Below are 14,865 nucleotides of genomic sequence, written 5' to 3' on the forward strand. Positions count from 1 at the left end.
AGGCCGGTCTCCTCTGCGCGGGTCGCCGCGCGTGCGCCGAGAGTCCCGACGGCAGGAAGAGGCGGGGATGTTAATGGCTGCCTGGCTAAAATAGAACTTGCAAAGTCGGACTAGTTGCAAGTGCGTGTTCTCATAGCCTTGCTATAGAGGACTGCCGACTGCCGTGTGGTGGGCTCGCCATAATCACGAGGAAGTGGCAATGCCAGCCTTTCCGTTTCCTCCCAAGACCACAGCTCGCACGGGTAGATGAGCCGGGCCGCCACAGGCCAACGGACCTGGGCTCTGAACGGCGAGCTGGCATCAGAATGACCGGGGCGTGCGACAGACGCCGGGGCCGGAAGTGTCCGGGACGTCGTTCGGGAATCAAGGGCGGAGGTGTCAGCGGGGTGACCCAGCCCACGTACGCGCGAGCCCGGCCGCGCTTCTGCGCAGGCGCGAGGGGTCCCGCCTCCTGCCTGCCCCGCCGCGCCGCTCGAAGGTACTCTTGGGTCTCCATGGCGACCGGACGCGGTCGGATGCTGCGACCGGGACGTTTCGGCCTCCAGGCGCTGCACGGGTCCCTTCCCGGTGTTAGCGCCGCCTGGGGCAGCGCGGGGGCGGCCGCGGGGCACTCCGGGTTCAGGTGACGCTCGGGGCTCGCGGGTGGGTCTCCCTTTGGTATCCCACCTTATCGCCCTTTCTGGAATATTTTCATTGGTCCCATTCGGGCACGTGACTCCTGCTTTTTTTTTTTTTAAACTACAGGTTATTTACCGGTTTATTCTTTAAACACATCTTAATGACATATTCCGCACCAGGGGATGTGTTAAGTGCTTTAAAACTCATTGCATTCTACATTTATAAAGAAAGCAAGGGTATTTTATTGCAGATATTTTTAAAAACACTTTTCTAAAACGGCATGGCCACTTTTTGATGATTTTTTTTCCTGCCTTTAAAAAAGACCCCTTTCCTTCGTTTCATAGAACATATAACGAAGTCGTCCACTAGATAATTAAAAAGATATTGTGGTCCCCACCTAGAAGATGACCGTCACCAAGATTCTCCTGACAGCCCTTTTGGAACTCTTTTTACCATTTCTCAGATGGTTTTAGGGTGTGCCAAGGTGACAGTTACATCTAACTAAAACAGATATATTGAGTGGCCAGTTTCAATAATATAACATAGGTTTTTAATAGCTTCCTATCTGAGAGCTAGATCTGTCTCAACACAACCTACAACTTTGTTGATCTTTGCCAGAGCTTCAAAGAATAGCACTAACTATCCTTTAGTTTAACTATCCTTTAATTAGACACAGACGTACCTAAATCCTAAAGTTTTCCACATTTTAACATCTTAGAGTCAATAGATTATACTTTAATCGGCTGTCTTTTTAGTAAGTCATGAAACAGTGCATCTTACAATTCACAGCTTTTTAGATCTGATGAAGTAAGCATACTCTTTCAAAGGTCCTAAGACAAGTTTGCATCAGATTGGAGGATATCCGAGACAACAGCAAGTCCAGTCCACAGACACCAATTTTAGGAAGTAGCCCCAATGAGTGCTCCTAGTGGATACTCAGTGTTTCTTGGAAATGCCTAGAAGGTGCTTCTTTGAGCACTGTACACCATACATGCGTGAGCTACCCAGTATGCTATTTAAGGTGCAGTGCAGAGTACACATTACCTATTTCTCATCCACCAATCATAACAAACCTCAGGATCAACCTGGTTCCCAAGATGTGTTTGGATTAACATAAGAAAAAAGGCTGTGATTAGAAGCGAAAATAAGCTGTTCTAACAATTTCAATGGAAAGCTAATTAACTCTCTGGAAGCTGATATACAAAATCTATACCAAATGGGTTATAAAAGATGCCAACTATCAACTCTAAGCACATTTTACTATTGGAGAACACTAGGCTTCAGTTCACTGGGCAGTAGCCTGTTATGTTTTGCCAAGATAGTACATCACAATGTGTATGTACCAGTAACCATCAGTTCTTCCACAAGCTTCCAGCTTGCCAGTTCTCTAGGCTCCTGAGCAGCCACAGAATGGGCTTTTCTCCCCTAGCTAGCAACAGAGTGGCTGGCACACGGGACGCTCTCCATAATTAGTAGCTGTCATCTGCACCCTGGCAGTCTGGAATGAGAAGTTGGATAAACTCTCCTAGAGCCTGGAGGGTAACAACACACACAGCAAACACTGCAGACAGCACTTGCCTCTACGAGCTAGCCCAAATGAAGCCCAGTGTGTATTTTGTCTCATCTGACTCTCCAGTCATCTCCGAGTTAAGCCAGACAGTTGTTCTGTGTCTGACTCTGGACAGCAGAAAGGGGAGGGAAAGAGAGGGCAAGGGGCATATATCTGAAAATCTGGGACTGTCATCCCAGTCCCTCTAGTCAGAAAATCCTAATTCTATCATATATTTTAATACTTCTCTTGAAATTTTGTGTTTAAACGACGATGTCTACAACAGAAAAGCTTCAAGCCCTTTTACCTGGCCCTCACAAAAAAGTTCAGAAGCAAAGAAGAATGCCGAGGTAATATTAGTCTCCTAGGATCAGCCTAACAGTGAACTGTAAAGCAGAGGGTTTCCAAAACCAGAAATACGTTGGGAGCCGGGCAGTAGCAGCACATGCTTTTAATCCCAGCACTCAGGAGGCAGAGGCAGGCAGACCTCTGAGTTCAGACTAGCCTGGTCTACAGAAGGAGTTCCAGGACAGCCTCTAAAGTTACAGATAAACCCTATCTTGAAACAAACAAAACAAAAACTATTAAATTGCTGGTGATGAGTGCCAGCAGAGGTCAGGACTTGAGAAGGTGGATGTAGCAGGACATGTTACAGGAGAGAATATGTGTCTCTCTCTTCTCAGGACCACAGAGTTTATATCTTACAACAATGAGTACATTGATCTATATTTGCATTTCAAAAATGTCTAATATGTGGCTATTTTCCCAACAGGAATCAAAGCATCCTTGAAAAGTCATAATCATAAAATTCAATGATCACAGATCTGGGAACAAGTAGACAAGTAGGGGAGGAGAGGCCCTCAACATTTCCTCATGGTCATTGTTCAAAGACAATTTAGAATCCAAAAGACTAATTCTTAACTTATAATAGGCAAAGCAAAAGTTCTCATCAAATTATACTATAATTTATTTTAAACCTTTGTATATATATACATATATATCCCTATTTATATATCAAATATAATTTCTTCAATATTCCTCTTATTTTTATAATCTTCTAATGATTAATTTATAATGTAAAACCATATCCTTTTTTTATTCTGAGTTCTCAAATTTGCATTTTATAGCTCTAAAAGCATTAATATCTTCACTACAAAGTAAGTGGGAAAGTTCCCAGACTCGTTTGCAGAATTTTTTTTTTTTTGTACTTTCCCAATCTTGGCCTTCATTCCATCTCTAGGGACTAGTTAGGACATCCTGTTCAGCTATTTCATCAATATTAATACTTTTAAATATGTAGGCTTTATATTTTTTTCAATAAGTTTATTCATCTTATTTCTTTTCCCAAACCATGTCAGATCATCAATATTTTGAGGGCAAAAGGAAACAAATCAGTGAATCCAAAGACCACTATACAAATGATTTTATTTTTAAGTAATAAAACTAAAGAAGGAAGTGGGGCTGTATCCACTCAACTAGAAACTAGAGCTTTGTCACAAAGTCTCTATAGCCAAGCAACAACTATGCAGTCTCTTTAGCTAAATGGTGAGTGGTGCCACCATTAAATCAGTTTTTTATAAAGAATACATTCTAAAGTGATTTAAAATTACTTCTGATTATTCTTATAAAGTCTATATTGATTTATACTGTGGCTGTGTGGAGGTTTAATCCAGGAAGTCTAAGGTTTCTTTCATACATACACTGAATGAAAACTTACATTCTCTCAGTAACACAGAGAGAGAGGGGGGGAGAGGAGAGAGAGAGATTTTCAATATAAACAAATACTATACTGTTGTGGTAAGTCAAGTCAAGTATAAACTTACCTAAAAAGCATTATGATATTGGTAACGGTGTTTTGCCATAGTGTAATTTTTCAATCAAGAGAGGCTCTACTGGCTGCTGAGATGGCCCAGGGTTTAAGAGTGGGTACTGTACTTACAGAGGACTCAAGTTACAACTACTTGAATTTCAGTTCCAGAACCTAAGACCCCTTGCATCTACCAGCATCTGCACTTAGGTGATGAAACCACACACACACACACACACACACACACACACACACAAATAATTAAAAAAATTTAAAAGATAGAAAATAAAAAGGAAAGACTGGAGAGATGGCTCAGCCATTAAAGGGTAGGCTTACAACCAAAAATATAAGAAAATAAAAAAGACTACCTATCTAAGAGAACAAATAAAAATAGTGTGGTATACAAACTTCAGCCTAGCAAAACTCAGACATGCTAAGGCCTCCTCACCATGTTACAGAGAAGCTGGCCACTGAATAGCTCATTTAGTTAGAGATTTAATTGTCAGCTTGACGCAGCCTAAAATCATCTGAGAAGAGAATCTCAGGGGCCTCAGGGCGTGGCTATGAGTGACTGTATTGATTGTTAATTGATGGAGGGACCAGCCCACTGTGGGCATCCCCATTCACTGGGCATATGGTCCTGGGATGTAGAAAGCGAGCTAGGCATGAGCCTGTGAGTGAGCCACCAAGCAGCATTGCTCCATGGATTGTGCTCCTCAAGCTCCTCTTTAGGCTTCTGTTCCCTCATTGGTGGAGTATAACCTGCAACAAGCCCCTTTACCTTCTAAATTGTTTTTGGGTGGAGCATTTTGTTGCTGCAATAAAATGGAGCTAGAACGGCATGTTTATCATTTTCCCTTTGTTTCCCTTACGCACATTTGGAATGCCCCTCTGACAGGCTGACAGTCTGTAATGAGCACAAGTACTGCACTATGAAGTACGGACTTTAAGTTTATTTACCCTCCGCACACTTGCTTTGAAGCCTTCCTTCCATTCCCCTCTATTCCTTTATCCCCTTTTCCCGTCTTTCTTTACTTCAGAGATGAAGTTTCACATTGAATCATCTTTGGAGTTTATTGATCCTCAGAATTTTGTACAGGGGAATAGAAAATTCACCTCATTTGGTAATTATATAACTTGAGTTTCTCCCTTTTACTTTCAGAAAGGATCCTGGGGTTAAATTTGCTAGAGGCTCACCTGTCTTGAGGCAGTATACCAGGCGTGGCCAACATAACAAGAACTCCTCCATCTGTTTTGTATCCCTGGACAGGTACGTAGCCTGCTTCTCATGGGATGGTGGGCTTTAGGCATGGGTTTTTAGAGAAAATTATAGTGCAGCATATACCAAGTTGCTATTCTGAGCTTTCTAAGAATAAGATTGTGTAGGAAGAATGTACAACACAGAGTTTGACATGAGTCATGAGCCTGTCACCATTATCCTTATTAGACTAGTTTTATGAAACTAAACTTCTAAAGGTGACAAGTACATTGAATTTTCCTTCTGTTAAATTGTTCTTCCTAATTATTCACTTCTCAGTAGATAAAGACTTGTGGAAAGCCAAAAGAAGATCATGTTTCTTCTGAAGTTGTATGAGCCTATGGGTTTGGAACTCTTTGTCACAGTGAGATCTGTTCTGTGACCATTGGAACCCAAATTCATTCATTCTTTAACAAAAATGGTGAACTGATGTTAACGTGCCTATAGATGTGTGTTGTAATACCATTATGGGATACACTGACTTAATTAGCATCCCTGGGAGTCCTGTCACGTTGGTATTTTCATGCAAAGCCTGAAGATCCTGTGCATTGCAAAACTAATTCACAATTGAACATTTAACACTGTGTCTATCATACTTAGTTCAGCCAACAGTACCATATTTAATATGCATATTTCCATGTACTTATTTCAGTATGTTTTTACACATAGAAGTAATTAGGACATCAGTTACATTTAAAACCCTTTACTCTGGGAATAGGATCTGTCACACAATAATCTGATGCTGTACCAGATGCTGAGGGACACACCGTGAGCCTTTACATGTGTTTCCTAGAAGCTGTTGAGCTAGTGAGAAAGGTGTTTTTTAAAGTGAAAAATTATAAATTGGGGTGCATACTGTCAGGAAAATGAGTGAATTCCATATAGCAGAGTAATAGAATTAGGTGTTAAGGAAGGTGACATTGAAGCTGGAAAGTGAAAGTTGAGATTAAAGAGCTCGGAGAAGAATGTACCAGAGTGGAAGCACAGAGGTAGAGAGGCAGGCTTACTGTAGGAGAGGCACTAGGGTAGCTAGTGTGATGGGAAAGGCACGGGCTTCCATGCTTTGGGCTGCCAGGCCCTGGGTAGCAGCTGGACTTCTAAAATATCTTGTTTACATGCTTCGTCTCTCTGTTCCAGGAGGAGGGAGATAGTGAGACAGGCATTTGGAGGTTTAACTGACATCATTCACATATAAAATACATGTTTGTAGCCCTCTCCTTAGAGATGCATAGCCAATTGTGTTCTGGGTAATTTGTAGATTCAGTATTGGTTAACTTGTTTAATTTTCTCCATCCTCTCTCAGAATGCCCACTGAAGTTTTGCTGAATATATTTTCCTACTTGGATGCTGTGAGCTTGCTGTGCATTGGATGCGTGAGCAGACGCTTTTATCACTTGGCCAGTGATAAGTAAGGAGAATAATGTGTTTGTCTGTTATATGTGATAATAGAAGTTGTGAAAATTAGTAGGCATTTTAGCCATTTCCTAAAAATTAAGAGAATTAATTTTAATACTATTTTCAGACAATAATTGTCTAATGCTGTATGTAGTCATGTGTTTTCAAGCATTTGCATTTATGAGTATAAGATATGGAATATTCAATGCATATATGAAGATAAAGCCTATTCCTGTTGGGTCTGTAGAATAAAACTTTGATCTGTGATCAGGGGTTCCAGGCATGATAGACTTATTCATTCACAGAGCTTTTCACCTGGTCCTGGGTTCTTGGGCAGATGCTGTGCCCCCTACTAGGGGTCATGTAGATCAGAGAGAAAGAAGTGAGAGGGGGGCCTGTCAAACTGACTTAGCTCTTCCTCCCAAATCTGCCAATCAAATATACTTGCGAGTGGAATCCTTACCTTGGGTATTAGGGAGTCCCCATACTTAGGCTCTCGGGCATCTGTGAATAAAGAGAAGCCACTGCTTATATTTTTCATTGTGATCCTGGCCTGCGCATAGACTTTCGTCTTACGTAGGGAGAGATGGAGTCCGCCTAGTATCTACTGAGCTTTTGCTGCCCATTTCTTGGCTTTTGGTGGCTTCTCTCTTATTTAGTATCAAAAACCATGCAAATAATGATTCTGTGTTGAACCTGTAGATTGTGAACCTGCAGATTGCTAGGAAAAACATCCAGGTAAGGGATGCAGGTTTGATCTGGGAGATAAGGGTGTGGAGAATGACAGATAGGCTGTGGTGTTTATGTTCTTGGAGGGAACATTCTCAGACACTAGTCCATGAAAGATGGTTTCACAGTCAGCTGGGAAAATGCAAAACTTTGGATTCCATCACTTGCATTTGTGAAGATTATAATTCAGTACGTTGGAAGATTGTAACTTAGTGGTCTGGAATCCATATATACATGTGTGTGTGTGTGTGTGTGTGTGTGTGTGTGTGTGTGTGTGTGTATATATATAATTTTGGTTTTTCAAGACAGGGTTTCTCTGTATTGTTTTGGAGGTTGTCCTGAAACTCGCTCTGTAGACCAGGCTGGCCTCGAACTCACAGAGATCCGCCTACCTCTGCCTACCGAGTGCTGGAATTAAAGGTGTGTGCCACCAACACCCGGCTTGGAATCCATATTTTTACAGTTTCTCCAGGTCATAGTAATGAATACTCTAGTTCTTAAATGACTGGTCTACCACATCTTTGATGCTATAGTGTTTACCCTTCAAGTAAGGAACCCATAGTATACCTTCTGATCTCATTACGGTGGTCCTCCACTGTTCTCACACCCCAAAGGGAACATGCACCTTCTCTAATTGAGAAGGGAACTTCTTGTCTTTTAATTTTAAAAGGCACAAGGAATTTTTTTGTGAGAAAATACATATTATATCTATATCAACTATTGGATAGCGTTTGACAATAATTTTGGAATGATATAGATAATTTTTGAGCATTCATGTATATATGCATATTTGAAGGTACCAGTCTAGACTGTAATTATGCCATATGTTGCACAATCAGGCTAAAAACAGTAGTTACCTCATGTGTGTATTGGAAGGACTAAATGAGTTCATGCATATGAATTGCTTAAGTAGCAATTGACATGTGTGCTCAAGAAAACTTAGTGGTTACTGTTATATTTTAATGACTTTCACTATTTTACGTTTTTGAAATTGGAGCATGTTCATTGTAAAAAATTTAAAGATAGGAAGAGAAGTGGAAGTATAATGTATTTGCTCATTATTGTGTATTTGTGTACAGTGGTTATGCGTATACATATCCACAGTAAGACCAGATTCACCCTTTGTATACACCTGTGATTTTTCTACGATTGAACTCCTACTCAGTCGTCTTGTAGAAAGACAGTATTTGGATGATCCCAAATAACAAGGAATTCTTAACTTAAATGTAATTCTGGAAATAGGCTTTTCCCCTTTTTATGTGCTTTTGGGGATAGTGGATCTAAAACATTTTATTTCAGACTGTGGTTCACTGTACACATAAAGACATGTAAATTATTCACAGAATTGCCCTATTTGAATTAAAAATTATTGTGCATCACTCATGTAATACATTGCTGTTACAAGTTCTTTACAATGCCTCCAAATTGCTGTATTTTATCCCTTTCTTCCAGTCTTATTTGGATCAAAATCTACTCAGCTGCCTTTTCACCAAAAAGATCACACTGGAAAGTTAATTCAGTGGAGGAGACAGCAACGTCTGTGAGCTTACTATCAGTTGATGATAAAGAAGTTGGGTACTGGAAGAAAGAATATATCACAAAGCAGATCTCGTATGTGAAAGAAGCACTAGCCCAAATTGTCAAACCTGTCAACTCCTACACAGGTCTTCCTGTGAAAATCAAAGAGGCCCTCAGGTGTGTAGGCTGCTCTTGGACACACCAATGGCTCCTGGACAGAACCACAGAATTTTCCAGTTTCTAACCCTATGTTGTCATATTCAGGTGTTTTAGGTATACAGTGGATATGCTGAGGTTTTTTTTTCTTAGTTTGCAGGCCTAAGGATTGAAACTAGGGCCTTACCCGTGCTAGGGAAATGGATACCATGAGTTATGCTCCTAGATTAGGGCTTTACATGTGATAGGAAAATGCATACTATGAGCTAGCTACTATATTCTTAGACTAGATGAGCAGTTTATGTTAGAGGGGATGGTCTCTGATAGTTTTTTTCTTTGTGTGTGTTTTTGTGTCTGAAAAATACACAATATTTTGATATTGGCTTACATTTTTATAAACAGAGGAAACAGCCTCATGGTATGGAGTAGAGCCAGAGGGTTGAAGGTGCCCTTCCATTGTCTGAACTGCCAGTCATGGAATGTCACAAATACTCAGGAGTATTCGCTGGAGAAGAAAAGGCTTGGAATGAAATGAAAACATGTCAGGAGTGTGCCAAGGATGGAAATGACATAGAAAGTGTGTGTGTTGTGTGTGTGTGTGCGCGCGCGCGCGCGCGCGTGCACGCACACATTGATAGAGTTCTTTCTTTGAAAGCATTTTGAGCTGTCTTTTCTTTTTTTAGAGTATTTGGCCTACATTTTGCAATTATATTGAGAGAAAAAAGTGGAAAAGAACACATCATGCAGCATGTTGATCTTTCCTTTAATGATACATCTGCCACTGTTGTGTGGTATGACAAAAATTGGCCACATCTGGCCAAGTTGTCCACCCTGGATCTGTGTGGTGTGACGCCAGTTTTTGCGGACCGGTATAAAACCTTTGACCCCTATGGGTAAGTATTAATTCAGCAGCACATTGGCAAGGACTCCTGGATCCTGAGTGCTAATTGTCATTCCTTTGTAAATCACAAAAACCACTAGTGGATTTTCATTTGATTGTATATCATAGAACTCCCTATCAGAATGCATTGCTATAGAACAGAAGATACCGGGCTTGTCACACTTAGGTCTAGATGAAAATGTCTTGAATTTTATAGTAGTAAAAAATGATAGTCTAGTTTTTAAAGTTTATTAGATGACATATGGCTTTTCTACATTTTTACTTTTAGCTGTTTTAACAAGCGATACAAAATTATCATATTCTTCAATAATTGTATAGTAATTTTAGTTTAAATACTTTGTAAATGCAATTATAACTTATTGTGTGCGATTTTTCTCTTGAATTTACTAATGTGTGGCCATGTGCACCTGACTCTGCCTCCATCTTCACATCTGTGCATTGGAGGTATGCTGACGGCCTTTAGGATGAAGATGATGAGACTTACCTGTGAAGTCTATAGGTCAGATGAGTGTTCACTACAAAACACGTACCCTTCTGTTAGATGACTTTGCCCCAAGTCCACGAACACTGAAAGCCTCACACCTGCTTCTCCCAGTAAATTCCATCTTCATCAATGGTCACTGTCTTATGAAAGCTGGACTGTGGCAGGGGTAGACCCTTATGTACCATGTAGGCTAGCAATTTTTATATAACATCTGTTGCAGTGTATGCCTTCTCCATAACTGTCATGCTGTTGTCTGCCCCACCCTTTTGACTTTTCAGCAGAATTTTCTCCATTATTTTGTTGCCGTCTTTGCTTATTGTAGTTCTCCTCATGGGTCTCTCTCATCTATGTCCATATGAAGAGATAGTGTTATTTTATAGATTCCCTGGAGTGGGCCTGCTTTTGGTCCATTAAGTGGTGCCAGCTCTGTGGTTGCTTAGTGATCATACTTAGACATCACTTCTGCCCATGCTTAGTGTTTACTGAAAACATTATCAGTGTAAAGCATGGATTATTTTCCCCAATTAGATTACTAGACAAATTTTGACAACACACAGTTATTTGGATAAATCTGAAATTTGTATGATGAACTTCCGAGTTTTTCTTATATAGCAGGCAAGTTGTATACATTCTGAAATTATGTTTGGAGTAGGAATCTGTAAAATGCACTGTTTTGATATGTTACTTGGTATATCAGGGATCATTGTTTATAGGTACTGGTACAATTTAATTAACATTAGTTAAAGTATCTTCAAAGACCATGGGTTGCAAATCACATGTTAAGTTGAACTGTAGCACTCACAGAAATTGCCGCCAAGGCCAGGAATACTAGTTATTACATGGTAACGAATGCTGGAATTCACTGGGGGAAATGAATCTAATGTAATTAATTTCCATTTAAACTCTGTGGGCCAGCCTTTCACCGGCAGTGGTAAGCAGAGCTGAAAGTGTGTTTCAACATTGTGTCTTGACGGACCTCTCTCCACAGTTCGTAGGCCAGTGCTTTCAGCTTGAGGGAGAACAGGTCTTTGCCTTGTCTTTGTGAGAGCCAGGAGAGACTGTGCCTTCACTTAAGCTCGCATTTGTTTTTGCTGTGAAGTGTTTCTGGGACTATCAAAAGTGCTCATGGTGTTATTTTCAGATAGTTTCCCTGTGGCTTAGACCTGTCTAGATGGACTCTCAACTCTTATTAGTTCTCTGTTCTCAGTTCATGTGTCCCTGTGCCCTCCAAGTTTTTGAGAATGGTTGCATAATGTTCTCAGAGACCTCAGCCCATGACTGTGGCTTGTAAAGCTAAGGTGATGGGGGTTTAGGTCGTCCCTAGAGTCTGTTGAGTATTTCCATAGCCATACCTGAGAGTGCTTCCCAGCTGTGGTACATTGAAGAGGTGGGAAGAGGCTTTCTACCATCTCCACTCAGCTGCCTCTTTCTGTCTTGACCATGGCCACAGCAATGGTTGCCAGCTATTGAGCATCTAGTAGATGTGCTGTGCTGTCATGGTATTTTTCCCTTGAGTTGTCTGACCTTCCCTCTGAGCAGGTGTTCTCACATGTTGGGACCCAGTCCATGATGTTGTGAAGTCATTGTCAACTGGAGCTGAGGTTTCCTTGAATTTATACTTATGTCACTGGTCCTGTGTTTGCCATCCTCCTGGTGTATTCCTCATGTGCTCAGTCTACTTTTAGTTACTATGTCGCAGATCTTCTCACAACCAGCGCTGCCACCTAGTTATTGTGGTCACCATAAAAATTCCTTATGAACACAGTGCTAGAATTCTGCCTCCTGAGAGTTGCAGTTTGGTTTTGCTGCTTTACAAACCTCCTCTGCTTTGGAGCAGTGCCCCAGGTGACCCTGCCTTGACTCACTCAGTGCCTGTATGTTTATCACCTGTTATCTGAGTACTAGTTCCTGGAAGTAAATTCCAGATGCAGTGCCCCAGCATTTTAGGGACCGCAGCCTAGTGCTCTGTTGATCGAGCACTGAGGCCTCAGCTCCTCTCTGATTTCCTGAGCCGTATGTTGTCTGCCTTGCATTGTACTTGTAGATACCGTTCTCTCTGGAGGGTGTTGTCTTCTCGTGGAATACAGCGAAGGCATCTCCTACACAAACGAGTACTTACTCTTGGGCACTAAGACTGAGAGCCCTGTGTGGTCCTCTCATGAAAACACTCAGGATTGCAGCTTACATTTATTTTTAGTGTTTCAGCTTCCAGTGTTGTTTCTCAGACCTACCTTATAAAAACTTTGGGAAAAGGCACATCTGCTCTCAGAGGAAGAGCAAGGGGAAGGGGAAGAAAACTACAGTAGGGAAAGGAACTTGGTATATTTGCCTCTCATTTGTACAAGGCTCCGTAATTATGTCACTTAGTTTGAGCATGTTAGTGTGCATAAATTGTTCTTCGGAAGTATTTTTAGTTACACTAATGAGACTTGACAACAAGACATACTGAAAAGTTCACATCTCTCTCTTCTCTCTTGGCATGGTGTTCCAAGACCACGCTGGCTGTCTTTAATTGCAAAGTATGATCTGAGTCATTTAAGCAAGGCTGCCATGATTGGCTGTGACAGACTTGTCCGGGTGTTCTGTCTAAATCCTGGACTCCTGGTGGGGCTATGGCAGGTAAGATGGAGTTCATGCACGGACTGTAGTTTGCCTTCACAGTCTCATGTCTGCACACTGTTACATATGTAAGATGGAGTTCATGCATGGACTGTAGTTTGCCTCACAGTCCCATGTTTGCACACGGTTATGTATAAGACTGAATGTAGACTCAGAGGCTTTCAGTGCTGATTGAATGACAGGGCACCTCCTCTGCCTTCCTGTGTCTAGTGACAGTTATTTCTTTGACATCAGGGCACTTTGCACTTACCCACCCAGTAAGTCTTGTTCCACTCTCCTCTCAAGTCTTTCTTTGCCCGAGTTTCTGATAGTACATGCCCAACATGGAAGTCTCTAAGAATTTTTCTGACTTGTGTATGTGACGTGGGACATAACTCTGCCCTTCAGGGTCAGGTATCTAAGAAGTTACTCTTTCAGTCTGTGTGTTTCCGTTTCACAAGGCCAGGCTGAGTTCTGATCCTTCTCAGTTCTTGTTTTTATTTTTAATTCAAATGGAATTACCTCTCTTTCCCCTTTTGCTCCTTTCCTTCCGTCCACTCACAGGTCTCTCCCCTCCAACCTCTTTTATGCCTTCTCCCATTCTCAAATTGATGGCCTCCTTCTGTTATTGTTACATACACACATACCTATATGTATGCAGAAACATATAAATAGTTTTGTTGTTTGTGTGTATATAGTTTAAGGACTTACTATTGGATAACCCATTAGGGGTCTCAACTCTGGGAAAGCCTATAATTCTCTGTCTCTCAGCACTCATTCTTTGCCTGTAGTTCTATGTCTAGGGTTGGGATCATGGGGCATTTGTTTGGGTCTTGTTTATGCAGCGATTTCTAAGACGGACTGTCTGACAGCAAACTTACTGATGTTCTGACTCTTAAAATATTGATGCCCCCTCTCTCAATGTTCCCTGGGCCATAGATTTGAGAGTTGTGATGTAAATGTTTCCATTAGGGTTGAGCTCCAAACCACCTGTTGATGTCTGCATTGTTGCAGATTTTTGTAATGGTCTCTGTTTTCTGAGTAGCTACATTTACTTATGGTTGTCAGGATAATATTTGGAATTAGTAGAGAATTATGCTGATCTAGCAAAGTGGCTACAGTAGATTCTTTTCTGAGACCCATGACCTCACTAGCTTAGGAAGTTGGTTAGGTTTATAGTACCAGGCAAAATTTCCCTTTTGTTGAGTGGCCCTTAGGTCCAATTAGCAGCTGTTTGGTGCCACCTACATGTGAGTCCCACTTACTGGCACCTTTACCGATACCTTACTGTGATGGTCATTGTTATGGTTTATGGGTGTTGCAGCTGGGTAGGACTATTAGTGTCTCTCTCTCCCTTGGCAGCTTGCATAGTATTTTCTGGTAGCACTGAAGCTAAACCACAGGGAAGAGGCTTTGAGGTCAGATAAGCAGGAATCATCTGAGTCAGTCTGAACTCTGTGTCCTAAGTGTGCAATGTATTCAGCAGTAGGGGTTTATAAACTTCAACCTCTGAGAAGCAACCAAGACAACAGCAATAGTCTATATTGTTTTGGGAGTGACTTATACCACCCTGACCAGCCATTCAAAAGAAGGGTTCTAATGGAGTTATATTCTAGACAGTCACTTAGTGGATTGCAGGAAAGTGTGATACACCTCTGTGCTTCTACATTTGTTTAGTTTTGTGGCTTTGGCTCTTGGCTCTTTAACGAGAGCTGTTCACAGGTTGGTTGAGAGAATGCCCAACTAAGCATTCATTTGGAAAAGAAACATTGTTCTAGTTTGATCTCTGTTGCTATGATAAACAGCATGACCAAAAGCAACTTGAGTGAGGAGAGAACTTATTTCATCTTAC

General features: G+C 41.3%; 1 protein-coding gene across 3 annotated transcripts in view; it reads left to right on the plus strand.

Moving 5' to 3' along the window:
* Nucleotides 1-74: 74 nt before the first annotated feature.
* Fbxo15 (F-box protein 15) overlaps nucleotides 75-14,865 on the plus strand; it is a 37,559-nt gene continuing 22,768 nt past the window's right edge. Inside the window, exons 1-6 of one of the 3 annotated variants that reach the window (XR_005881651.1) lie at nucleotides 75-478; nucleotides 5,137-5,244; nucleotides 6,536-6,640; nucleotides 8,809-9,051; nucleotides 9,714-9,923; nucleotides 12,908-13,034. Coding sequence is in view for 2 of the 3 variants with exons in the window: in XM_040757809.1 (XP_040613743.1) it covers nucleotides 306-478; nucleotides 5,137-5,244; nucleotides 6,536-6,640; nucleotides 8,809-9,051; nucleotides 9,714-9,923; nucleotides 12,908-13,034 (966 nt within the window). In the remaining variant the exon portion in view is untranslated. The other 2 variants (XM_040757809.1, XM_040757810.1) reach the window with 2 other exon arrangements.

Source organism: Mesocricetus auratus, unplaced genomic scaffold (genome assembly GCF_017639785.1).
Source record: "Mesocricetus auratus isolate SY011 unplaced genomic scaffold, BCM_Maur_2.0 Super-Scaffold_100015, whole genome shotgun sequence".
Taxonomy (NCBI): domain Eukaryota; kingdom Metazoa; phylum Chordata; class Mammalia; order Rodentia; family Cricetidae; genus Mesocricetus; species Mesocricetus auratus.